Source organism: Nyctereutes procyonoides, unplaced genomic scaffold, assembly GCF_905146905.1.
Source record: "Nyctereutes procyonoides isolate TBG_1078 unplaced genomic scaffold, NYPRO_anot_genome, whole genome shotgun sequence".
NCBI classification, from domain to species: Eukaryota; Metazoa; Chordata; class Mammalia; order Carnivora; family Canidae; genus Nyctereutes; species Nyctereutes procyonoides.
The window spans coordinates 4,317,621-4,343,234 of NW_026575139.1; the positions used below are offsets into that span (position 1 = coordinate 4,317,621).

A 25,614-nucleotide genomic window follows, 5' to 3' on the forward strand; every position below is an offset into this window, starting at 1 on the left:
TGCCTCTCTCTCCCTCTCTGTCTTGAATAAATAAATAAAAATCTTTTTTTTAATTTTTTTTTAAATTTTTATTTATTTATGATAGTCACAGAGAGAGAGAGGCAGAGACACAGGCAGAGGGAGAAGCAGGCTGCATGCACCGGGAGCCCGACGTGGGATTCGATCCCAGGTCTCCAGGATGGCGCCCTGGGCCAAAGGCAGGCGACAAACCGCTGCGCCACCCAGGGATCCCAATAAATAAAAATCTTAAAAAAAAAAAAAAAAGCAGAGGAGACCTGCCTTTGAGGAGGCCCGTCACTTACCTGCATGGCTGTGGTGAGCTGACCTAGCATCCCTCCTAGATCCTCTGCAAAATGAGTGCCATGAATAGGATGGTCCTTACCTCAGAGTTTGCTTGTGAGAAACAGATCTGAAGAAGCTTTCAGAACTTTAGAACACTAGAGTGGAGATTGTTTTACGTTGGGGTTATGTTCTCGGGTCAATAAAGGCGATGAAAATGGCATCAAAATTACTCTTGAAAAATCCCCTAGTCCACAATGCACACCATATATGGTTTTGTGTAAAACTGTCCCAACTCTCCATAAACCGCTCCAATGGTTGGAACAGATTACAGTGGCTGGACTGTGTTTAGAGACCATGGTGAATAAAAATCAGGTAAATCAACAAAATAAAATTGTATATATGGTTTTATCCACAGATATAGTTTTCTACCAACAATGTATACAGGGGATCCCTGGGTGGCTCAGCGGTTTAGTGCCTGCCTTTGGCCCAGGGCGCGATCCTGGAGTCCCGGGATCGAGTCCCACGTCGGGCTCCCGGCATGGAGCCTGCTTCTCCCTCCCTCCTCCTCTCTGCCTCTCTCTCTCCCTATGTCTATAATAATAAATAAATAAGTAAATAAATAAATAAATAAATAAATCTAAAAAAAATCACAATGTACACAAATATGTGTCATCCTGGCATGTTGGAAGTTTGTACGCTGACCCCATCCTACAATTGTCAAGTGGCTTTGCTACATAGGACTGAGTTATCTCACTACTGTAAACAATGAAGAAGTGCTTTTGGTAATACTGAAAAGCTTTGCAGGATCAGGAAGTCTTCCCTTTCTTTGTCTTTTGCAATTATTTAAAGATAACATGGGCCTTTCTAAAATGTTAGTATTGACTTTTCATTCAACAAGCATTTATCAAACACACACTATGTGCAGGGGATGTTGCAGAACAATGGAAAGAAGCGAAATAAAAAGACAATACAGGGGCCCCGTCTAAAGGAACTCACTAGCCGGTGGTGGAAACGAAGGCTGTACAGGTAACCATGACACATGAGGGAATGAACCAAGCGCCAGTCAGAGGTGTATGTATCATAATCTGGAGGTGCAGAGGAAAGATAAAGGAACTCTGGGTAGATGGAAGAGTTCGCCAGGAGATGGTCTCACCTGGGCCCCAGGATGAACTGCATTTCAGTGTAGAAACAGGGGGTGTAAGGGTCAGTAAAGCATGACTACAGAGCCATGGCAATCCCTGCACACTTGGAGGAACAATGCCCCTGGGAGGCAACGGGATGTGCTAAGACCCCAAATTCAACATCAATGGGATCCCTACTTGGCATCAGGAACCAGGATAGGTCAACGTTATTGCAACCATCAAGACAGTGACAGGAGGGCAACACGCACTACTGGACGTGAACGTCTCCATCCTAGACCACGCTGCTGGACCTCTGGGGCCCACCCTCAAGATCCTCCCTCCAGTCTTCCGTCCTGCCTTCTCTGGGAGGCTGCTGGGGGTGGGGGTGCCATAAGGGCTCCTCTGCTCTCTGGTTCCCTTGGAGTCTGCCCAGCAGGGGCACAGAGCAGCAGATGGGAGGGAGAGGGGGGAGAAGGGTCAGGGTGTGGATTCCCTCAGCTTCTTCATAATTGACACACTCAAGATTCCGACTCAGACCCGTCCTTCTCCAAAGTCCGTGCTCTGAGCCTTGGAAAGAGTGATCTGTTGATAGAACACAGAAGGTCTTAGAAAGAGGGATTTGTTGACAGACCAGAGAGGGTCTTAAAAGGGATGCACGTAATCTTTTGTGCTCATTCTCAAGAGCTAATGACTCACCCTGCACATAGGCAGCCTGTGCTTGCTTATTATTTTAAACAGTCCTGCAAAGGAGATGCTCCAATCAGACAGTCATGTTAGTGGATGGTGCCAAATGTGTAACAGTGATCTCTAAAAAAGAAAGAAACTCAAGAGATATTCCAAGACTCCCGCCCCGATCCTTCCTAGATCATGGGTCTCACATCTGCTGTTTCCTTTCTTAGATCCTTAGCTAGTTGCAAGAGAATGCATGCTATTGGTGATCAGAAGGCATATGTCACGGAATTTCTTTAGCAAACATATGCCCCTCATCATTTTCCTAAACTGCTCTGACATTTTTTTCCCCCACCTCCTCCATTCCTAAGAGATTTAGACACTTGTCACCATTCTCCGCTTGTCAGAGGGGCCTCTGTTGCTGGCCGATGGCTGTCAGGACAGTGGCGAGCCTGAGCCCTGTTTCTAGAACTCTGCGCCACCCTTCTGGAGGCCGGCCTTGTACTCACGCTAGCCTGGGGGAAAGAACACACTTTTTATTACAGGGATTCCAGAGATAAGCAGCTTAGACTTCACATAGGCTGAGCAGAGCTGCTGGATGGCATGTGGGTGTGATCAGGTGACACACAGCAGGGGCTCTGACAGCTTTGAACTTCGAGGTAATTATCCCACTCTTTATGCCTGGCTTTGAACCCTTAGTTAGACGTTGTTCAGTTTGGGATTCTAGAACTTCAGGAAACAATGGTTTTTAAAAGGGTTCAGCAAGTGAAATAAGCCAGTTACAAAAGGTCAAATCCTGCATGATTCCACTTATATGAGGTCTGTAGGGCAGTCCAACTCACAGCGAGAGAAAGTGAATGGGGGGCACTGAGGGCGGGGGGCATGGGAGTCTGAGTTTCAGGGAGTTTCAGTTCTGCAGGACGAAAGGCATTCTGGGAGGGGCAGCCCGGTTGGGGGGCGTTGCTCAGCAGTTTGGCGCCGCCTTCAGCCCAGGGCCTGGTCCTGGGCACCAGGGATCGAGTCCCACGTCGGGCTCCCTGCATGGAGCTGCTTCTCCCTCTGCCTGTGTCTCTGCCTCTCTCTCTTTCTGTGTGTCTCTCATGAATGAATAAATAAAATCTCTAAAAAACAAAAAGGCATTCTGGGGAACGGATGGTGGTGACGGCTGCACAGTGACAGGAACGTGCTTTAGTGCCACCGACTGCAGGCTTCATGTGTTTAAAGTGATGCATTTAATGTTTGTGCGTCTCACCACAACTAAACACTTTTTTACAGGGTTTTGAGAAAAGCAAGGGAATGATGATAGAATAAGGGTGATGGGGTATGCCTGGTGGCTCAGCGGTTGGGCACCTGCCTTCAGCCCAGGGCGTGATCCTGGAGACCTGGGATCGAGTTCCGCATCGCGCTCCCTGCACGGAGCCTGCTTTCCCTCTGCCTGTGTCTCTGCCTCTTGTGTGTGTATCTCTCATGAATAAATAAATAAAATCTTTAAAAAAAAAAAAAGGGTGATGGAGAAGAACGAAAGCACCAGAGCTGTCCACGGGAAGACTGACCAGCGTCATGAAGGCTGGTGACAGCAGTCACAGGGCCAGTCCTGGAGGAAGTGAAACATCCTCAGCAGGCAGTTACCAGCCTGAAATGGCTCGCTCTTGGGGTCAGTGTGTAGGTGCCGAGGGTCCACGGTGTGGTCCTCTAGGGGCTGCCAGTTTGCAGTGAGACTCAGGAGGCTGGGTATACTGGGTGAGCTGGCCCTGAGCAGCTCTGTGCTAGGGAGGCTTCCTGGGCCATGGAGCTGGGTTCTAAAGGACCAGGAGCAGTCAGGTGAAGAGGGATGGAGAAGTCAGGGCCCTGGCAGGGGAGGATGCACATCAAGTAGGTGGCAGCCTCAGATGTGCTGGAAGAAGCCAGGGTGGCAGAAACCAAGGGGCACCTGCAGGGACAAGCAGCCCCTGGGCCAGGGAGGCAGGTGGGAGGCCGTTCCAGGAATGGGCCCTATCCTCAGAGCTATGGGGGAGCTTCTGTGTGACTTTGAGCAACTCAGGGATAAATGGTATTTCGGCCTCAGGAAGTGCTGAAGTACAACGATGGGAAGGGAGACAGGGGTGAAGACAGGCAAACGCATCCAGAACCCCCACAGCAAGCCTGTGAAAGGCACCCACATCTGAGCCGGTGCGCAGCCCCCTAGGGAAGCAAGGCACCAACTGAACCCCCTCCCTTGAGCCCCCTCCGCATCCACGATTGTCCCCATCTCTGACCCATGGCGGGCGCACCGAGCATAACTGAGCACCCACATGCTGTGGACAGCGGAGCCGAGTGCCTGGGTTCAAACCCCAGCTCTGCAAAGCACCGGCCAGGGGACCTTGAGCAAATCACCTAAACTTTTGGGCCTCTGTTGCCTCACGTCAGAACAGAGATGATAACAGGCATCGCCTCAAAGGGGTACAGTCAAGATTAACAAGGGGATGCCCTGGGCCACCTGCCCCTGGTTGCTGACAGCACTGCCCCACCCTGCAGCCCCCCCCCAGTACACAGGGGGCCCACACCGCTGGGAGCCAGAGATGCGGGAGCCCCGGCCCTACCTCGGAAAGCATAAGCTCCGGTCTGGAATGACAGCCCTGTCATGATAGCGCTGTAATCCAGGACAAGATGCAGGATGGACACATATTTTTATGTAATTAAATTATATCAACTCAGTACAAGGCCATTTTCACGGAAGGCGAAGATATCACACACGGAGCCAGATTTTAGTCTTTGAGAGCACTGGAGTGTGGGCAGTCCTGCTTAATTACTTTCTAAAGGACTAATTAGGTGGAGCCATGCTAACAGATCATTATCTTTATTAGATCTCCCATACGGTCCCCGAGGAGCAGCCTCCGCGGCTCACCCGTGGAACGGTTCAGCATTGCGAGGGACTCCGTGACGGATGAAGTACCAGCACTCAGTTCTCCTCCTAAGGATTTTCAGCTATAACTGGGGCTAAAATGTGTAGCGATGCTCTAGCATAAGCAAGTCCTAAGTCCACCCAACTGTTTCTCGACTGCCGCATGTTTTTCTAAGGGTGGTAAAATTCTTGTTACATAAAACAACTTTTTGGGGGGCTGATTTAACAGCCAGATCCCTCTTAATGTTAAAAACGCCGCCTTTGCCAAGAACTACTTCATCGTGTCAATTACTCTGGCTGAAAATAATGTGTTTTAAGCCTGTTGAACCGCAGAGTGCTTTTTGCAAATGTTTCTCCTCATTGATCCAAGAGCCAGCGTCCAGCTCGAGGTGTTCTGTGACGTTTGTGCAGATGAGTGGGACTCCACCGGGCCAGGTCACCTGCTTCTGGCTTTTCCCTGATGAGGTCCCCTTGCCTGGAATGCCTAAGTCTCCTCTGAATGCCTATGTCCACTGGTTCTTTGATGAGGGGAAGAGTTAAATGTCACATGATGTGTGCATGTGTGCACACCCATGTGACGCATGTAAATACATGCATACCGTGTAGCCATACACATATGTGATATGTAACATATAAATATATACATTATTTCAAGCATACAGGGAAGTGGCATGAGTGCTTTCTCCAGTCACGATTTTGGCTACTACACCTGTTACATGTGAGCCACTTTGCTGGTGCGTGTGTTTAAGGAGGTGCTCTGGGACAAAGAAGGTGGTCCCTGCTCCCACTCAGCCAGTGTTCACCAGGAGACCCATTAGGTACCAGACATTGCTGAAGCATAGACACTGAGATAATCACCAGGAGACTCTTCCCGGAAGAGGGTGACAGCCTAATGAGAGATGTGAAAATAAGCCACAGTGACAGGCCTCTAGGATAATCGTGGTAACAGAGGTTTATATGAGATAACCACATGGCCACCAGGGAAAGACCTCACTCTACTAGGGCAGGCAGGAGCCAGGAGGAGCTGGGAGCTGGCTAAGCCAGCAGCCCCTCTAAGGCGCCTTGGGTGCCCGGGGGTGGGGTATATGAAAGACTTTCAATCAGGAGCCTGTTATGATCAGATCTGTCTTCCAGAAAGAGCATTCCAAAAACGTCACGTTTCTCCTTAGGTGAGCTCATCCGTGCCATGGATTTAGCTATTTACTGATGGCTCTCAAATTTTTTATGCCTTCTCCAGGCATCTCCCAGTGCGAGACCCCACAGCCCGCTCGGCTCTTTGGCTTGCATGTTCCACAGTCCCTCACACCTGGCCCGTCATCTGCCTATCCATCCTAGCTCTTTCTATCTCTGCAAATGGCCCTTAGTGAGATGAGCCAGAAGCCTGGGTGTCATCCCCGGCTCCCTCCTGGTGATGACACAAGTCCTGGTGAGGTGAGCCCTACGCTAACCCCTCGAGTGGAAACCATCACCACTGTCCCCTGGCTTCGTCCTCCACCCCCTTCTAGCCTTCCCTCCACATTGCAGGGGGAGCTCTCTTTCAAAAATCCCTGAGAATCTGACCACGTCACTCCCTTGCCTCAAAATTCTCTGCCACATTTTCTCTGCTCCTCAGAATAAGATCAGACTCCTTACTGTGGCTGAGAAGTCCCACAAGATCCGCCCAGCGGATCATTCATTTCAAGCCACTCTGCCCCTTCTTCTCTCCCCATATGAGACCCTTCCTCGACCCCCACTTTCTGATTGCTTTCCTTGGTCTGGACTGCTCTTCTCCCCCACCCCGCCCACTCCCCACCCCCTTGCAGTGTTGGACTTCCACTCACTCTGGAAAGAGAAGCGCACAGAGGCCTTCCTTAGGAAACTCCAATACACACCCCTTGAGTCCAATGCCCTACAACACTATACACTGCTCCTTAGACGTGTTAGTACCATCCATCCTGGGGCCGTCAAATAACTCATCATGAAGGTAGCACCGAATGTCTAGCTCCCAATGAGCAATGCAGGCATCCTGAAGGCAAGGGCCATGTCAACCACGTGCATCCTTGGAACCCCCCCCCAACCCCCCATTAGTGTAATAAAGAGCATGGTGGATATTCTACTTGTTTAATAAAAAAGAAACATGCTGAAGGGGGCTGAGACTGGAGGCAGAAAGACTAGTTTGGGGCTGCCATTTTCAAAAACACAAACGAAAACCCAGCTGAGAAGTGATGGGTGTCTGAACTGAGCAGAATGGATGGGTCATTAGATCCTTGGGGAGCAGAATCCATGAAGTCCACTGAGATGGGAGGATGGGGCACACAGAAAAGTCTACGATGATTATTAGGGCAATCTAGGGCAGTTTCTTAAACCCAGAGAGTTCAAATCTTTTCCAGAAACCTGGCAAAATAAATACTGCGTTTTAAGACATGACAAAGTATTCTGCAAAAATGCGGTTTTCCACACCAAGAGTATTTTCCAATAAAGATACAGCTTTAGAGGAAACAAAATGGAAGTATGTCTACCTAACTCTTCATCTAAAAATTAGTACTTTAAAAAATAAAAATAAAATAAAAATTAGTACTTTAAAGAAGGATAAACTGTTTTAAATAGCTATTTCTTTTCTTCTAAGATTTTATTTATTTATTTGATAGCACACGCAGAGGGCAGAGGGAGAAGGAGGCTTCCCGCTGAGCAGGGAGCCCAATGCAGGGCTTGATCCCAGGACCCTGGGATCATGACCTGAGCTGAAGGCAGATGCCCAACTGACTGAGCCACCCAAGCGGCCCTAAACGGCTATTTCTTTAAAGTAAACCATACATGTGCACTCATTGCTGCTCGAACCCCAGGACACCCCTAGCCCTGGACTGCATTCAAACAAATACGCTGCTTCCAGCGGAATAGTAAATGTATGTGTCAAATATTTAATGAGAAAATCACCAAGCTTGGGGGGGGCTGTATTGATAAATAATGAGACAGCATTTAGAGTCTATAGCAGAGTTTTTTTGATTACTAATGTTTCTGCTGGCATTTAAAACATTTTGCGAATACTAGAAACCCTCTATTAATAAGCTAGGATTTTAAAAATAAAAATATTTTTTCTGAAAGAGATTTTTATAAGTAGCACAAAATACCACTGATTTCAAGTCCTTACTAATAAAAGCAACGCTTTAAAGTAGAATTTTCAACACCGTCATGATTTTTTCACGCTACTGGTTTTATGGCCTGAACAGACTGTGACACTAGAAACAAAGATGTTATTTCTCTTTCCTTATCTACCATCCACTCAACTAAAGTGCTGATTTCTTAAGAGAATGTATGAAAAGGCTTCACGCTATCTCAGAAATTAACACCAACCAACTAATGGTTACTTTTAAAACACAGTTTTGTGAATTTTCCACCAAAACGCTTGGGTTTGTTTATAATGTCATAAATGCTTGTGGTTTGGCTATAAAATAAATTCCTTGCTGGGCACCATGTACCAAGAAGAAATTCTCAGTTAGTACGGGTGCTTGCTTTGCACTTTCCATGAGAGCATTTTCTTTTGATTTTGCTATCATACGAATCCTAAGTCAATGCCCGGTCACCACACGAGAATGCAGAAGAGGGCTGAAAATACTTTGTATGATTTCCTCACAGGAGCTCCTCGATCCTGTTTTACACCCAACTATGTGCCAACTTGAAAATTCTATCATACTCCTAGTTAGGGGAAAGTCATCAGTACTACAGATGCCAAAGGTTTTAAATAAAGTATTTTTACTTTTCCAAAATATAAAGCCCTAGAAATTAAGGTTTTTCCATTTCAAGACTATAAAAAATAAGTAGCGATAGCTCCAAAGATGATTATAGTGATTTCAAAGGGTGATTGGGAGTAGCAGGTACCATAGACTTGACCTGCCATGGTTATTAAAATGTAACACCTGCAGGAGAAGACGATCAGGGAATGGGTAGTTTAACTATGCACAGGCTTTAGAGGGAATCTGATCGTCTCTCGTGACACCTTCCAAGGGGAGACGGAGGAAAGGCTGCTATCCAGAATCATAACCCTTTAGGACGATGACCAATTCCCATGTTATGATAATGCTGAAGTATTTTATATGAGCGCCGGGGCTGTTTACCACATCACAACCTGTAACTTGACAGGGCTCTGCCTGCTGGAAGAAACTCCTCCTCAAAAAGGAAAGGTAAAAGTAAGAAAAGAAACGGCTTATCCATCATACATATAAAACAGACAAGAATTTTAGCTGAAAATCAGTAAGAGGTAACAATGTGAAGTGATAAGCAAAAGGGCTAATATCATCTTAGGCCGCGTTATAAGATGTATAGATTTTAGAATAAGAGAGGTGAAGTATCCTGCTCTATTCTGCTTTGTTTGTTTGTTTATTTATTTATTTATTTATTTATTTATTTATTTATTTATTTATTTATTTATTTTAATTCTGCTCTGTTTAAAAACCATGTCTGGAATACCGAATGCAGTTGTGCCCAATTTTAAAAGTCGTATAGACAAAAGGAAACACATGTAGATCCAGCAATCCAAAAGTCATCATTAAGGGCATAAAATTGTATCTTATAGGAATTTTTCCCGCCAATGGTAATGTTTAGCTAGAAGAAGACTTCAGAAAGAGCTGTCGTAATTGTTTTCAAACATGTGACAACGTAGTGTGTGGAAAAGAGATTAAACCTATTCTCTGTGGGCCCAAGAGACAGAACTTGGGCCAAGGTTTGAGTGCACATAGGAACTGAGAGTCTGAACTGTCCACAGAAGGAATGGTTTGCATGGAGAGTTAGTGAGTTTCCCAGTCCCTTGGAACTGCTCAAGCAGGGGCTGAATAACGTTTGGGGCATCCTCCCATACACCCGAGATTTCCAGCCCTGGAGAGATGGGGGGCTGGATCAGTGTGTGAGGGTAGGAGCCCGCGAGGAGGGCCAGAGTGCTATCCTCCTACTTGAGCTGAAGCAGCTCCGTGTTCATCTGCTTTACCTTTGGGTTCCTGGGTAAGCTGTACTTTGAAGAAACAACTCAAAGGCTTAAGAAAGAAAACCACAGGATGAAATGCCTGTTAGGTCCCCTCAAGCTCTTCTAACCTACAGCCTCTAAGCAAGGATGTGCACTGACTTTGGTGAGCTGCAACTGATGAAAAGCATCCAAAGTGATTCACAGAAATGAAACAGCAACATTGTATTCTTTGCTCCCACTTCTCTTCCTCCTTGATCCACCTCAACTCCCTCTTCTTTCATCCCAAGGTATAATGTAAGAAGAGGTTGATATTTAGATTTCAAAAAATTCAGATTGGTGTCTCAAAAATATTAAAGCCAGAGTTACCATATGACCCAGCAATTCTACTCCTAGGTATGTACCCAAGAAAGATGAAAATGCATGTCTGTGCAAAAAAGCCTGTACATGAATGTTCATAGCATCATTATTCAGAATAGTCAAAAAGTGGAAACAATCCAAAAGCTCATCAACTGGAGAATGGATACATAAAATGTGATATATATATATATATATATATATATATATATATATATATATATCTCCATAAAATGGAATATTATTTGGCCATAAAGAAAGGAATGAAGCACTGACACATGCTACAACTCTGGGCAAACCTTAAAACATTATGCTAAGTGAAAGAAGACCAACACAAAAGGTCGAATATTAGGATGATTCCACTTACATTAAAACATCCAGACTCAATAGAAACAGGAGATTCGTGGTCATTAGGGTCTAGAGCAATGAGGGAAAGGCAGTAACTGCTACTAGGGGGTTTCTTTTTGGGGTGTGAAAATATTCTAAAATTAGATATTGGTGATACTACCAGAATTCTGTGAACGTACTAAAACCCAGTTAATTGTACACTTTAAAGGGGTGAATTTTTACGGGATGTCAATAGTATCAATATAAGGCTGTTATCAAAACAAACAAACAAAAGCTTCAGACTGGCATCCAAGCCTTAAAGGTTGTGTGTGTGGCCTTACAAAGTCACCAAATCCCTCTCGCTCGCTCTCTTTTTTTTAAGATGTATTTATTTGTTTGTTTGTTTGTTTGTTTATTTTAGCGTGGGGAGGGCAGAGGGGAAGAGAAGCAGACACTTTGCTGAGTGCAGAGCCTGACGACTGGCTCTCCATCTCACGACCCTGAGATTATGACCCGAGCCGAAATCAAGAGTGGGTCACTTAACCAACTGCACCATCCAGGCACTCTGCACCCAAATCAATTTGAGCTTCAGTTTTCTCAAATGTAATATGATTTACCTCAAAGAGAGGCTCTGAGGAAATAGGGAGTAAAGAATGGTATGTATTACCCAAATCATAAATTGGCTTATAAATGATAACTTTTCTTCACTTTTCAACTATGGTGGTTTTTCCTGGAGCAATAAAAGAAGTTTGTGGTTTCTCGCTCTTTGACCAGAGTTTTAAATACTTTGGAGGAAAAAAAAAAAAAGCTGCACAAGTTTTCTCCTGAAACGAGAATGCCAGTATCTGAAAGATGAGAATGAATAGTCTTTTCTGGAGGCTAGACACCTCCTGACTTTACATTTCAGATCCACTGCAAATTAGGGAGGAGACCCAGCAAGAGGAAAAAAGGATGAGGGGAAGACGGAGAGTTCATTCATTTGCACAAAGTTTTCTCTTCTGTCTCATTTAGATATTCATTTCCATCTTTATCTCCCCAGGAGGATGCTGACTGTGACAGTAAGTATGGGTTGTATTTGCTGAAGCTAATATAGAACTATGACTTTTTAGTTCCTGTCATTATCAAAAAGCAGGAGGCTTCATCAACATATGAAAATGGAGGAGTTCATAGATTATGCTGCCGTAGTCTGGCCCATTGTCATGTAAATCCCTCATTTAAAAAGAAAAAATTTTTTCTCAGTGCAGCTAATGAAATACCCACATGTTTCATTTCATTCTTGGTGAAACGGTGTTTCTGTGAGCCGCTGCTTTAATGGAATCATCATAGTAATTAGCTAAATTGTGTTCATTTATACTTTTACTTAATGGAAGCCTCTTAAAATGAATAATTTCACATCAAAACATCTGTTGCTTCAGACATCATTAGTTAACGCCCCATTCTGCCCCATAAACTATTCTTGCTTTAAAGTTTATTCATATGGTAACCAAAACATAATAAAAACAGAGCTAAGCACTTTCTGAGAAAAGAAATTCAACAGCTATGATTCATTCAACCGTGTTTTGCAGTGATCCTACAGTCTGATTCTAGCTATTTTAAAGTGATTTTTCTTAAACTCTCACCCATGCAACATGTAAGAGCTGGCCGTTACTTTCTCCTAGACACCATTATTAGGAAGACCCCTTACCAACATCTCTAAACTTGCAATTAACAAGAAAAGGCCGGAAAAAAAAAAAAAAAACAAGAAAAGGCTGAAAACCAAAACCCTCATGAATAGATGTGTAGGTCAACCTCACGACGGAACTGCTATTTAGGAGCGATATGACCAGGCCCCCAAACAACTGCTCAAATAAAAATATCTAGGCTCATTTCCATAACCTAAATCAAACTGTCAACGTATTTGCCCACATATTAAGTTTTTAAAATCCTTCATGCCTGGAATTCACTTAACATGATTTTTCAGCCACAGGCCTTTCACACCTAACACAGGAGGGATTCTATCATAAACACGCAGGAGGCGGTACCACCTTTACATCACAAATAGTAATTCAAGTAGGACTGATTGTAAGTCATTTAAGGAAAGCATTCAAAATTTAATTGAGAATTCTATGCACCTCGCCAGAGAGCAGAAGGCTCCCATGACTCTGAACTAGGAGGGATTCCAGTGGCCCAGAACCAAATACCTTCTGCCTGCCTTCAACACCATCTCAGGACCCAAAACACAGGGGTTCTGCTCCGGGAAGCTGCTGCTGCATCTGGAGAGCTCGAACTTTCTCCCCTTCCACTGGAGAGAGCATTACTAAGTTAATGAAGGCCTGCGTGTGATTAACAGGAAAGTCATTCTCTGCTGAACTATCAGAAAAAACTCTCCCACAGAAAAGCCAAAGATCAATTCTGCCAGAGATTAAAACATCATTACAGAGGAAGAACGGACACACTGGGTCATCTTTATTGCTACGGCGAATACCTCTTACTTGCAAACAGGTGTCGAAGGAAGAGCTGTAAAGTTCCCCCTAAACCACAACTACAACCGCAAAACAAACTGCTCCAGTTGTCAGTGCATCTAGAACCCCAAATTATTCCGATCGTACTACCGGCAAACTCGGTAGAAACACACATGGTTCCTACTTTAACAAACTTTTGGGACCCTCTGAGAATGCCATAAACCCAACGTTAAAAACAAAACAAACAAACAAACAAAAACACTGGTTAACTTTTGTGCATGAATTATCATACATCATGTTCCCATAGGATGACGCCGTGCGATGTGAAATCCTTTTTCAATCCTGCTAAGGAGACTGAAAGCTCTCAAATCTTTCAAGGATTTTTTACATCTTTTTTTTTTTTTTTGCCCCAAAGATGCCATATTGCTAGTTATTAGTTTCCTGCCTGTAAAAAAAAAAAAATTGATAATAATAGAAATTTTTCAAAAAACAGTAAAATCCCCCCTCCCGTAAACAAAACAGGGCGAGCCCTCCGCAGCCAGGCTCGCTCCGCCTGCGCCCCGCGGTGCACGGGGGTGGCTCCCCGGGGAGCGCTGCCCGGCTGGCTGCACCGGGTCCCGCCGCCGCCGAGGGTCGTGCTCCCCGGGGACCCGCGCGCCGAGATGCTCCCGCAGAGCAGCCCCGCGGCGGCCCCGACCCCGCGGCGAGCAACACGTCCCCGCGCCGCCCGCCCGCCGCCCGCTCGGCCTCCCCACGCGCCGCGCGCCCCGTGCGCTCGCTCCGCGGCTCCCCGGCCCCGGCCGCCCGCGCGCACCGGCGGGCTCGGGGGGCGCGGGGGGCGCGGGGGGCGCGGGGGCGAGCCGGGCGCGGCCCGCGGGCCTGCACAATGCGCCCGCGGCGGCGGGAACCGCGCGCCCCCGCCGCAACTTTGCGCGGCCTCCCGGCCCGGCCCGGCCCGGCCCGGCCCGCCCGGCCTCGCCCCGCCGCCGCTCACCGTTGCAGAACTGCAGCAGCGAGGACGTGTCGTACAGGCTGCTGTAGCTCGAGAAGCCGTCCTCCATGCTGAGGCCGCCGGGCCGCGCCCGCTCCCCCGGCCCGCGCCGCCGCCGCCGCCGCCGCCGCCGCCGCCGCCGCTCACCCCCACACTGAGCCGAGCCGAGCCGAGCCGAGCCGCGGCCGGCGTTGGCGCTGGGGCCGGCCCTGCTGTGGCGGCGGCCGCGGCCGGTTACCATGGCAACCCCGGGCCCGCCGCCGCCGCCGCAGCCGCGCGGGCCCGACGCCGGCGCTGCTCGCGCTGCCCGCCAGGGGGCGGCCTCGGCGGGGCGGCGGGGCGGAGCCGGGAGCCGGGGGCCGGGGGCCGGGGGCCGGGCGGCGGGGGGCCCCCCGGGAGGCCTGGACGCACCGAGCGGGGGCGGGGGCGCCGCCCGGGGACAAAGGGAGCGGCGGCCCGGGGAGCCCCCGCGTCGGTGCCCGCGCCCCCGGGGCCCCCGGACGGACACGGACGGAGCGCGAGGCCCCGTCGGAGCCGCTCGGCTTCGGGCCGCGGCGCGCCCCCTCCCCACGCGGCCTCCGCGGCGCCGGGCCCCGCGTCCCGGGAGGACTCGCCCCGGAGGGGCCGCCGCCCGGGCCTGCGCTGAAGCCGAGGCCGCGGAGTCGGGGCGGCCTGTCCCCGCCGATCAGCCCCTGCCTCACAGATCGCCACATTACACACTCGTTAGCCGGTCCGGGGGCGGGGGACATAGCACGACAGACACCCAGACCCAGCACTCTCTAACTTTTCCAGCGCGCGCGCACACACACACGCACACGAGCGCACACACAGGCGCAAACACATGCACACACGCGTGCACACATGCACACGAGCACACACGCGTACACACACATGCACATGCACACAAGCGCGCGGGCACACACACATGCACACGAGCGCACACACATACGCGCACACATGCACACAAGCGCGCGCACACACATGCACACAAGCACGCGCACACGCTGCATTAATGACTGGAGTTCCACCCCGCGCGGCCCCAAGTACTGGTGCTGGGCAATGGAGAGAATACACGCGCTGGAGGATCCCCTGGCTGGGTGCAGAGGAGACTGCCAGCACGTGTGCTCCTGCCACGCCGCAGTTGCAATTCGTAATTCGTAGGCCTTATGACTACCCGCGATGCGCTTCCGTGTTCTAATCCACTTACATGTGTGAATGGTCTCAAGCTGTAGGTATTCACTTGTATGGGTTGAACACCCTGGAGGTGAAACGAGAATAGTGAGAAGCTGCAATCAAGACGTTGTGTGAGGCTCAGTGGGTTCAGAGGCAGAAGCGGAAGGCACTGCCAGAGCGGGGGCTCTATCACTGTAAGTGGCCCGTTTGGCATGGGGGGGGTGGTTAGCCATGACCCACACTGGAGGTTATGGGCAGAAGGCAGGTTGAAGATCTTACCCTTCACCTGGCCAGAGAGACCAGACACACAGGATGACAGGGATTGTCAACTAGGAAAATGTGTGTGGGACTGTGAAGGGCTATCGGGGTTTGCTTTGACGGGGCCCCAGAGCTTGAAGGTCGCTGGGAAGGACAACATGAGTGATCTCAGGTCTGCTGACCCGCCAAAGGGCTGCTCTGGCAGGAATGAACAGCTTGTATCACAGACAGGTGGGAAATAGATTGCACTGAGTGGGGAGAGCCAGGTAGGAGAGGCCCCGGGGGCCTGCAGAAGAGTCTGAACACAGCTGGTGGCGGGCGGAGGAGGGAGGTGGGATGTTGGCACACAAGCAAGTGTCAGCTAAAGCTGAGTCAGAGAGACGTGCCTGTGTGTGGACTGGACAGCAGGGGACTGGCTCTGGAGCTGGAGTGGCCCAGGGCGGGACGAGGCCTGAGCACCTTCACCATCAGAGGGAGGTAAAGAGACTGGGAGACACGCCAGAGGAACCTCGTCGTCACAGAACAGGCCGCTGGACATGTGGAAAAGCCAAGAGAGGACGGCAAGCATCCTGCTAGAAAAGCCCGGAGCGATTGGACATTGGCGATGGCGTGCCAGTGAAAGAAGGGGACTTGGGTAGAAGTAGTTAACAAACTATTGAAAGGTGAGAAAAGTAAGTCAACCGAAGTTGGGCAGCACTTTGGGATGGGATGAGTGAGATTCCAAAGGAGCATCCGGAAAGAGAGGCAAGAAAGCCACCTAGGATATTGTCTCATTGAACTAGGAGCACAGAAAGTTGTAAAGAGGTGGGCATTTTCACAGGATTCTCTCTGCAGGGCGGGTCGAGGAGGATGAGGCTGGGCAGAGGCCCTTCCATCTGGTGGCAGAGGGCTTGTCGGGTGGCCTGGAGCATCTCGGTGAGCAGTGGGGACAGAAGCCAGGCCACTGGTCATCAAAGGGAGAGCACACGCAGATGCACATTTGAGAACTGTGAACCGGGAAAGGGAATGTGCACCAACTAGAGAGGGCAACAGAGGCCGAAGGGTCATTTAAAGCCACCCCTGTCACTGCCCAGTAGAGGTGGACCCTCTGCATCTCTAAAGCAAGAGGCAGGTGCTATAGAGAAGGGGCTTTCGAAGGGCAAGACTGAAGGCAGGTGCACTTGGATCTTTGCCCTCGTCTGTGTTCTCGTCTCCTACCTTCTCCCCTTCAAATCCAATCCTAATGCTACCTCTCCTCCACTTGGCAGTTTTACGCATTAGAATGCAGCAGATAATTGGCATAAAAAGCTGACTACTGGCATTCTTCAAATTGGAAAGAAGATGATAATTATGAATAAATGATGAAAAGATGTCTCTTCTTAAGAGCGTTAATATTCTTTTTAGATTTTATTATTTATTCATGAGAGACAGAGAGAGGCAGAGGCAGAAGCAGGTATGCGAGACTCGATCCCGGGACCCCAGGATCATGACCTGAGCCAAAGGCAGACGCTTAACTGACTGAGCCACCCAAAGGCACCCAAGAGCGTTAATATTCTTGATTTAGGATGTTCGCCGAATGCTATTTGACCATGACTGAAAAGAGTGAAGAACAAAGGAAATTCAGAAGTGGGGCGGGAGAAAAATTGAGCTGGAGATTTTCATAGACCATTTTACTTTCACTAGAGCACAACTGCAAATAACAGTTAAGGACTCAGTCCAAAAATGCTTACTTGTGTAGATAGATACACACACGGGACCTAGAAGTCAAACCGTAAACTGCTTGTGAATATTATGGATGACTTTGTTCTTTGCTTCTTGTGTTTTTCAGTTTCCTTTTATGCACATATTAACTTTTAAAAAATAAATTTTTAAAGAACCTAAAAAAAAAAAAGAACTCAGTCCACTCGCTTTCAAGATGATCGAGATTGTGATTATACTCTTAACCTAACTACTTAACGGCTATGTTTTTCCCACAATGGCAAAAGCTCATTCTAAAAAAAAAAAAAAAAAAAAAAAGCAAAATTTAGTATAATTACAAGGATACACATGTTAAGTCAATTAGGTATAATCTACACAGCATTGAAGAAGATCCGTGGGGAAAGTCCAAGAAAAATCTCTGAACACTTAATTAACGATGTGTGATTTTTTGCGCCCAAACATTTTAACAGATTGTTATTCCGTGTCATCTTGAGATAATTTATGGCCCAAGACCAAAAACCGTTGTCACTGTAATAAGTGATGTACACTCTCTAGGACAATATAACCATAGCGTTCAGTGGCATTAATAGCAGCATGTTGTACAATGTGTGAAAAAGAGAAAGGAAAATGGGAGCTCTGTAGCCTTTACTCGTAGAGAAGTAATTTTTAAAATTACCCAGAAATGTAGCTTGCGTATCTATTGTTTAATTCAACATTTCTCCAAAAATAGTTTATACAGTACCAGGCACTGTGCTTGGGGCTGGGAATATGGCCACAGAACACATACTCTCCAAACTGCAGGTGGCCGTGCGTAGACTATTTAAAGAGTCATATGAGCACTTTAAAGAATGAAGTAGAAAATTCGACTTCTGGTTATATACCCAAAGGAACTGAAGGCAGGGTCTTGAAGAGATATCTGCATACCCATGTTCATAGCAGCATCATTCACAGGAGCCAAATATGGAAGTAACCCAAGTGTCCCTTGACAGACGAATGGATAAACAAGATGTGATATATACACCCAGTGGAATATTATTCAGTTTTTAAAAAGAAGGGCAGGGGCACCTGGGTGGCTCACTCAGTTAAGTATCTCCCTTCAGCTCAGGTGGTCGTGGGATCGAATCCTGCATTGGGCTCCCTGCTCAGCAGGGAGTCTGCTTCTCCCTCTGCCCCTCCCCCTGCTCGTTCTCTCTCTCTCTCTCTCTCCCCCCCCCAAGAATAAATAGTCTTTATAAAAAAAAAAAAAGAAAGGAAAAGGGTGCCTGGGTGGCTCAGTCGGTTGAGTGTCCGACAATTCAGGGTCATGAGATTAAGCCCTGCATCCAGCTCAGTGCAGAGTAAGCTTGGGGCACGCTCGCTCTCTCTTTCTCTCTCCCATAAATAAATAAATAAATAAATAAAAATTTTAAAAATACATAAAATTAAAAGAAAGGACATTCTGACATCTGCTACAATATGGATGAACCTTGAGGACCTAACGCTATAAGAAAGAAGCCAGTCACAGAAAGACAAACATCACATGATTCCACTTACATGAGGTCCCCAGAGAAGTCAAATTCAGGGAGACAGAAGTGTAGAATGGTGGGTGCCAGGGGCAAAGGGGGAGGGGAAGTTAGTGTTTAATGGGGACAAAGTTTCAGTTTGGAATGAGGGGAAAGTTCTGGAGATGGACAGTGATGCTTGTTGCACCGCAATGTTATTTTACTTACTGCCCCTGAACTGTCCATTTAAAGTTGAAATGGCAAATTTTATGCATATCTTAAAACCATTTAAAGATGAAATGGAGGGGCGCTTGGGTGGCTTAGTTGGTTAAGCATCTGCCTTTTGCTCAGATCATGATCTCAGGGACCTGGGATGGAGCCCCATGTCAGGTTCCCTGCTCAGCGGGAAGTCTGCTTCTCCCTTTCCCTCTGCCCTCCCCCATGCTTGTTCTCTGTGTGTGTGTGTGTGTCAAAGAAATAAAATATTTTTTAAACCATGAAATGGAATAGGAAATATCAGAGTACATCGAATATGCTAAGAACAAGAATTTTTACTCGAAACGTTGGTTTTTACTTGAAATGTGTGCTGGATCATGGTGTAAAATGTGTGTCTCCCTATTGGTCACAAAATCGAGGAGACATTCAGGTACATAATAACCAATTGTGATAAGTGCTAGGCAACAGAAGCAGGAGGAAGGACTTCAGATTATTCCAGAGAGCGTGAATGCTGGACTGAGGGTAGAAGAGGAAACCAGAGCTGGGGAGGCCTCTCCACCAGATCAGGACCCAGGACTGACCATCTGAGACACTGAGGAACTCCTCCCCAGGCAGGAGGAGTGGCCCGTTCACATGGGGGTCCTGATTATACTCTGAGAGCAAAGAAAAGGTGCCCTAGGTTAGTGTTGTGGGTAAAGCTGCGTCAGCCCTAAATTCATATGCTGGAGTGCTAACCTCTAGCATCTCGGAATGTGACCTTCTTTGGAGGCAGGGTCTGTACAGCGGTAATGCAGTTAAAAGGAGGTCAGTAGGGTGGCCCCTCATCCAATAGGACCCATGTCCACATACGAAGAAGGGGTTAGGATACAGACACACAGAGGGAAGACCATAAAACAAACAGCGAGAAGACGGCCATCTACCAACCAAGGAGAGAGGCCTGGGACAGATCCCTCCCTTGTGGCCCCACAAAGGGGGCGAGCCCACCAACACCTTGCTTTTGGACTTCTAGCCTCCAGAACAATGAGACAAGCAATCTCTGTCCCTTAAGCCCTCCCGCAGTGTGTAGAACTTGGTTACCGCAGCCCTGGCAAGCAGGCATAGTTAATATAGAATCCCAAAGTCAAGACTTGACTTGATCTATTCCGTAGATCCAGGACACCATTCCTTACTGCTATTAAAATACAAAGTACACTTTCAATAATAGGATTGTCACTCCATAAAATGAGAGGAAATCAGAGATTCTTAGCATCAATAAGGAACATTAAACTCTACAGCCTCCCCGCCGCCTGCCAATGAGGCTATACTTTTCTACAACATCCCTGACAAATGGTCCCTCAGCCACTTCAAGGTTGAAGAGCTTGAATTATTGAAAAGATTGCTGGTTATTTTTATCCTAAATCGCCTTTCCCAAAGCATCCTTCAGCGGTCCCACTGGCGTCCGATCATTTTCATCTCCGGGGTCCTGGCGAAGGCTGTCTGTTCTGAGACACTACAATCACAGCCTGTGACCTGTTTCCCCAGCCCTATTTTGTGACTCCAGGGTTAACTTGCCCAGAGAGGGGTTAATGATGGCATTTCATTCTCGGTCGCCTACCCCATTAAGTGCAAATATCTTGGCGCAGACTTCAAGTGTGTCTGTGTTCCGGCGGCCAGTGCTGTCTTTGGCATCTGACACGCTCCCGCCACACCACGCCATCGGCAGCTCCCGTGCATGACTCTCGGTCATGCCATGCGCTTGAATGCCCTGGACCTCTGCCCATGCCCCAGCCTTCCCCGGCTGCCAGCATAGAAGCCGCACAATCCTGTCCGTGACACTTCCAACATCTGCTGATACATTACTGTGTCCCTTATGTTAAATGGCTTTGCCTTTTAGGAACTGTGTGTGTGTGTGTGTGTGTGTGTGTGTGTGTGTCCATCTCTCCCAGGAGACTGGATGCCCCAAACACTCCTCATGCTGGACATAATGTTGACAGTAGTTGGCACTGAGTAAAGGCTGAGTGAATGAGTGAAATGAATGAATGAACCCGCTAGACAAAATCAATAGATTGCTCATCACGCACAATAGGCTTTCAATTGCCTAGAAGAAGCTGAAGCTCTCCATTTGCTCCCCGGCCATCACATGACATAGTTCCTCCACCCCTTGTCTGAATAGATGCCCACCTCACTCAACTGGGCTCTTTTCTCCCAGAACTGAATACAATAACCTCAGAGGACAGACCTGTGTGGCCTTTCCCTTTAACCACTTGGATAGTATGATTCCATTAAGGGGACTGAAGTTCATACTGATTTTTCTTTTTTCGTTTTGAGCAGTCAGGATATATACTGTTGATTCCTGTTGAACTTCCGGTCAATTAAAAACCTATCAGTCTTTTCGAATGAACTGCTGTTGGGTCTTCTCCATCCTGTACTGAGCCAATCGATAAACAAAAACAAAAAAAAAACAACAAAAAAAAAACCTAAAGACAGAATTTATCTTTAGCCCATTAAATGTCATTTTGTTGGTTTCAACCCATCCTGTTAGCCAACCCAAATCTTTAAGCTCTGAAATCTGGCGTCTAACACATCAGCATTCTGAAGACAGGGAAGGTGCCCGGACAAGCCCTTCACTGGGGGCTTGATCCTTGGAACTGACAAACACACCTGCAGCACGACAGGGGGGAGCTCTGTGCTCTGCTTCTCCATCGATCCATTTATCTATACCTTAAATATATTTGTCCAACTCAATATGAAATTGCCCCAACTGTTTGCTTACCCAGCCTATTTTTCTCTATCACGCACAGTGTTTTGTGAAGGATCTTTACCAGTGCTTTGTAAATCCAGTCTGGTAACACCGTGAAAAAGAGAGAACAAAGTCGGTTTGGCTCCCAGGGACCACATTTCTTCCAAGCCCGTACACACTAGCTCCTCAAAGATCTGTTATGATTTTCGCTCGGAACCAAGATTAAGATCAAATTTATCATCCATATTTCCCAGAATCCAACTTCTTCAGCTTTGGGGAAAATTATGACATTTTTTCCTTCCCAGTTTTCTGCGACGCCCATCTGGTGAGGTTCGAGATGGTTGGTCAAGGCCCAGAGAATGTATTCGCGCGAACTAAGGAGCCCCTGCCATTTCTCACTTATCTTTGGGTTCTTGACAATTCTTCCAGGGATGTTTCTCCTATTCTTTCCAGTTTTGCAACTGCTTTCCTTATAGAAGAGAAAAATTAACCCACAAAGCAAAGTCCAAAATATGCAGACGGCTTTCAGGGTCCTCCATGGCCCGTTTCTCTCACTCATGCATTGCCACCCTAGTGAGCTCACACTACTTCTCGTTTCCCAGACACTCCCCAATGGCCTGTCCCTGGGGCTCCCCCTGTGTGATTCCCACTGCTGGAAGTGTCCTTCCACTCAATCCATGAGCTCTGCTCAACTGGGCTCTTTTCTCCTGAATCCTGACACCCAGAACTGGGTACAATAACCTCAGAGTCCTGCCGGAGTCCCCACCTCCTCCACAACTAAAGGCAATCATGACCGCTCCTCTGTGCCCAACCAATCTGTGTTTTGAAACCCTGTAGAAATTGGACTGTCAACACCTCTGGGAACCATGGGAGTGTGGCTTCTGGTTTTTGTGTTCATTTGCCAGCACCCCCCACCCACATACACACAGCCAACACGAAGTCTTCATAGCGCTCTCCCTGGCCTGCCCCCGAGGGCCCTGTCTTCTAGAGCTCATCTCGCAAAGGTGAGTCAGCTGCAGCTTGGTGAACCTGACTCCTGACTACCTGTGCCCCACCTGTCCTGGATGGGCTGGGATGGGTGAGAAGCGCTGGCTGAGAAACAGCACACATGGCCTTATCAGGGGCCTCTCCAGCCTCATTACCCTATCACAGAACTGTTGGCACCGTGGGACCATGAACTTCTGAGCCTTCCACACACTTAATTCGTTCATAGTCCAAACGGTTATGAAAACTCACAATCTGAGAAGCCCATGGCTTTTTTTTCTTCTTGGGTCATTCACTCAAAAGTGTTCTTAGTGATTTGTATCCGCCAAAATAATTTGGTGGAAGTGTCTAAAACGAAGCAGAAGTTGAAAAATAATATTCAATTTCCCTTTTTAAGATACTGTTTCATTTAGGAAGCTCAACGCTGTGATCGTCTGTGATTCATACAGTCGTGCAGGTGTTGCAGCAGACTGCAAACAAAATCTCCATTGCAACATTCCACCGAACAACGTCATTTTCAGGAATTTGTGTTCATTTTTCTCCACTGTGTTTGTTGCCTGTGAGATTTTACAGCAGTTCTTGGCACACCACCGACTAATGACAGAGTAGATGCACCGATATTAGGTCGACTATTCATGTCAGAGTGCTGGAGCAGCTGGACTTGTGCCTGTGCCCTGGGGGATCAGCAGAAGTCCCCCTGGGACCCTGGGGTACTCGGGCTTGGATGATAAATTATTGTAATTCCAGGGAGCACGGAAAGACTTAGAATCTATCCATATTGTAGATTTTAAAAATTATTGAGATTCACACAGGTATATTTAAAGTGCTACCTGACACTGCCTCATGGCATCAACGTTGCAAGAAATAAGGTTGCCAGAAATATGAATATTTATCTGGAAAGCCAAGTAAAAGACCTGTTTCTAAGGTTTGCCTGGTCCCTCCTACCACCCCTATCACGGGCTTTTATATCTCTGTGGCCTAGATACACAATATTCATTTGTGATTAACTAAGTGTCATGACAGCCTTACTGAAATATTTGCCTTTGGACTTTAGACTCCAGCTATCCCACTGAGTTAGGCAAAGGGTTAAAGTGTCTTCTGATTAGAGATCACTGGTAAGACACTGCTGCTTATCACTCAGTCCTGGCCTGCTCACTGCGTTCTTCATCACAGATGGGGTTCACTCCCTCGCACACATGGAGTGACTACTCTGTGCTGGGAGCAGAGGACGCAAAGGGGAGTAAGGCACCAGCCCACCCCCTGGGGGTCTCACGGTCCAGGAAGAAGCAAATGCAGAAGAACACACCCAACATACAGGAGCCCATTGGGGATATGTGCCAGTTGCCATCCTTGTATCAGCTCCAGCCCAAGCTACAAGGGCTGTGGGGTAGGTACTACTGCCTCAGTTTTATACATAGCTGGGTGCCCATGTGACTCAGTTGGTTAAGCATCTGACTCTTGATTTCAGCTCAGGTCATGATCCCGGGGTCATGTGATTGAGCCCCACATCAGGCTCTGTGCTCAGCACTGAGTCTGCTTGTCCCTCTCCCTCTGTTACCACCACCACCCACCCCTGTTGTCTTGAGCTTTCTCTATCTCTCTCTAAAATAAACACACAAATAAATAAATAAAATCTTTTAAAAAATTTTTTTACACATAGGGAGACTCCCCTGTGAGCTCAGAGGCACTGAGCTCAGTGCCTGGCCTGAGGTCATGGGGCTGGTGAATGGTGGAGACAAGATTTAAATCTGGTTCCTGCCAGACCCAAACCCTCACTGTTCTGTTCAGAGCTATTCCCTCTGCAGTTGAAGATGGGATAAGAATTGAGAAGGAGAGAAAGGAAAACTTTACCCAAGAATAAAAGTTGACACCAGTTGGACACAGGAAGGAAAAACACCCCGAAACAGGGTGGGGCCTCAGACACCCTGTGGGGTGCAGACCCCAGATCCAACTGCACCTTATTCATAGTATGCATTCAGAAAGTCTTTGCTGCGTGGGCTTGGGACAGATGAAGGCATGAGGACGACTGCACCCTCAGTAGAGGGGGCAGATGGAGAGGAACCGTGGATGGATGGACCTAGAGCTCCAGCCCTGATGGCCTGGGAGACCAGACAGTGGGAGGATGAGATAAAGACATCCAGGGAAGAGTCTAGCAATACATGCCCAATGTGTCTGGGAAATGATAAGCCATCTAGTGGGTTGAAATCAAGCATGGGATAAGGAGGCTGGAGGCCCGATGTGGAGGGCCTGGGAGCCCCTACCTACGAAGGGATTGGGCTTGGCCCATGGGCAGTAAGAAGCCCCTTGAACATCACGAAGGTGGGCTGTGCTTCAGGAAGGCTGATGGGGAAGGGTGTGTCAATTGGATCAGGGGACCCTGGGGACACAAAAACAAACTAGTGGATGCTTGGCATAGTTCTGAGGGAGGTGGTGAGAGCCTGGGTGCCGCTGCCCAGGTTGGGTGGGGAATGGGGTGGCCAGACCAGGTTGCTGATACAGAGGACACCGAGGGAGGATGTCTTCTAAAAGAAGAGGAGTCGGGGGTAGAGGGTTGTCAGGAAGTGAGTGAGGTGCAGGGAGAAGGCACGACTTTGCCAATGAGGATGCCACGGGGGATGTGGAGGCTGGACAGCGGAGCAGTGGCAAGCCCTGAGGGCTGGAGGTGGCCAGGATCAGGCAGTCACACAGGAAGGGAGAACAGATCAGGAAACCCCATCTCATGGGCATCAGGGCCAATGGGAACTTTGTCAGGATGGGAAGAGCAAGCATGGTTGATGGGAGGAAGAGTCAGAGGAAGGCAAGTTAATGATGATTCAAGGAGGCCAGAGGGGGCTGCAAGGACTGGCTTCCAGAGGCCACAGTATATGGGGGAGTCTCCTTCGACAGAAGGAGTAAGGGCACCTCTTCTGGGAGGGAGGATCGGAAGGATGAGACGGGTGTAAAGCCACCAAAAAATGTAAGGTTTCATTCATTTGTTCAACAGATATTTGTTGGCAGCATAATAGTCCTCATAAAGAAGATCTAATAGCAGCTTTCCAGGGAAAGACAGTGGACCAAGCATGTTCTGCTGAAGTTTCTCATATCCACAGGCAGAGAGGATAGAAAAA

The 25,614-nt window shown here is 48.0% G+C and overlaps 1 protein-coding gene across 4 annotated transcripts in view; it reads right to left on the bottom strand.

Annotated features, from left to right (window-relative positions):
- Positions 1-25,614, bottom strand: part of EML1 (EMAP like 1) — a 185,314-nt gene that overhangs the window by 117,774 nt on the left and 41,926 nt on the right. For 2 of the 4 annotated variants that reach the window (XM_055304155.1, XM_055304154.1), the window contains exon 1: positions 14,003-14,112. The exons of the other annotated variants lie outside the window; for them this stretch is intronic. In XM_055304155.1, the coding sequence (XP_055160130.1) occupies positions 14,003-14,069 (67 nt within the window). In that variant the 5' untranslated portion in view covers positions 14,070-14,112. Of the gene's footprint in view, positions 1-14,002; positions 14,113-25,614 lie in introns of those variants that run through there. 4 annotated transcript variants of the gene reach the window in all.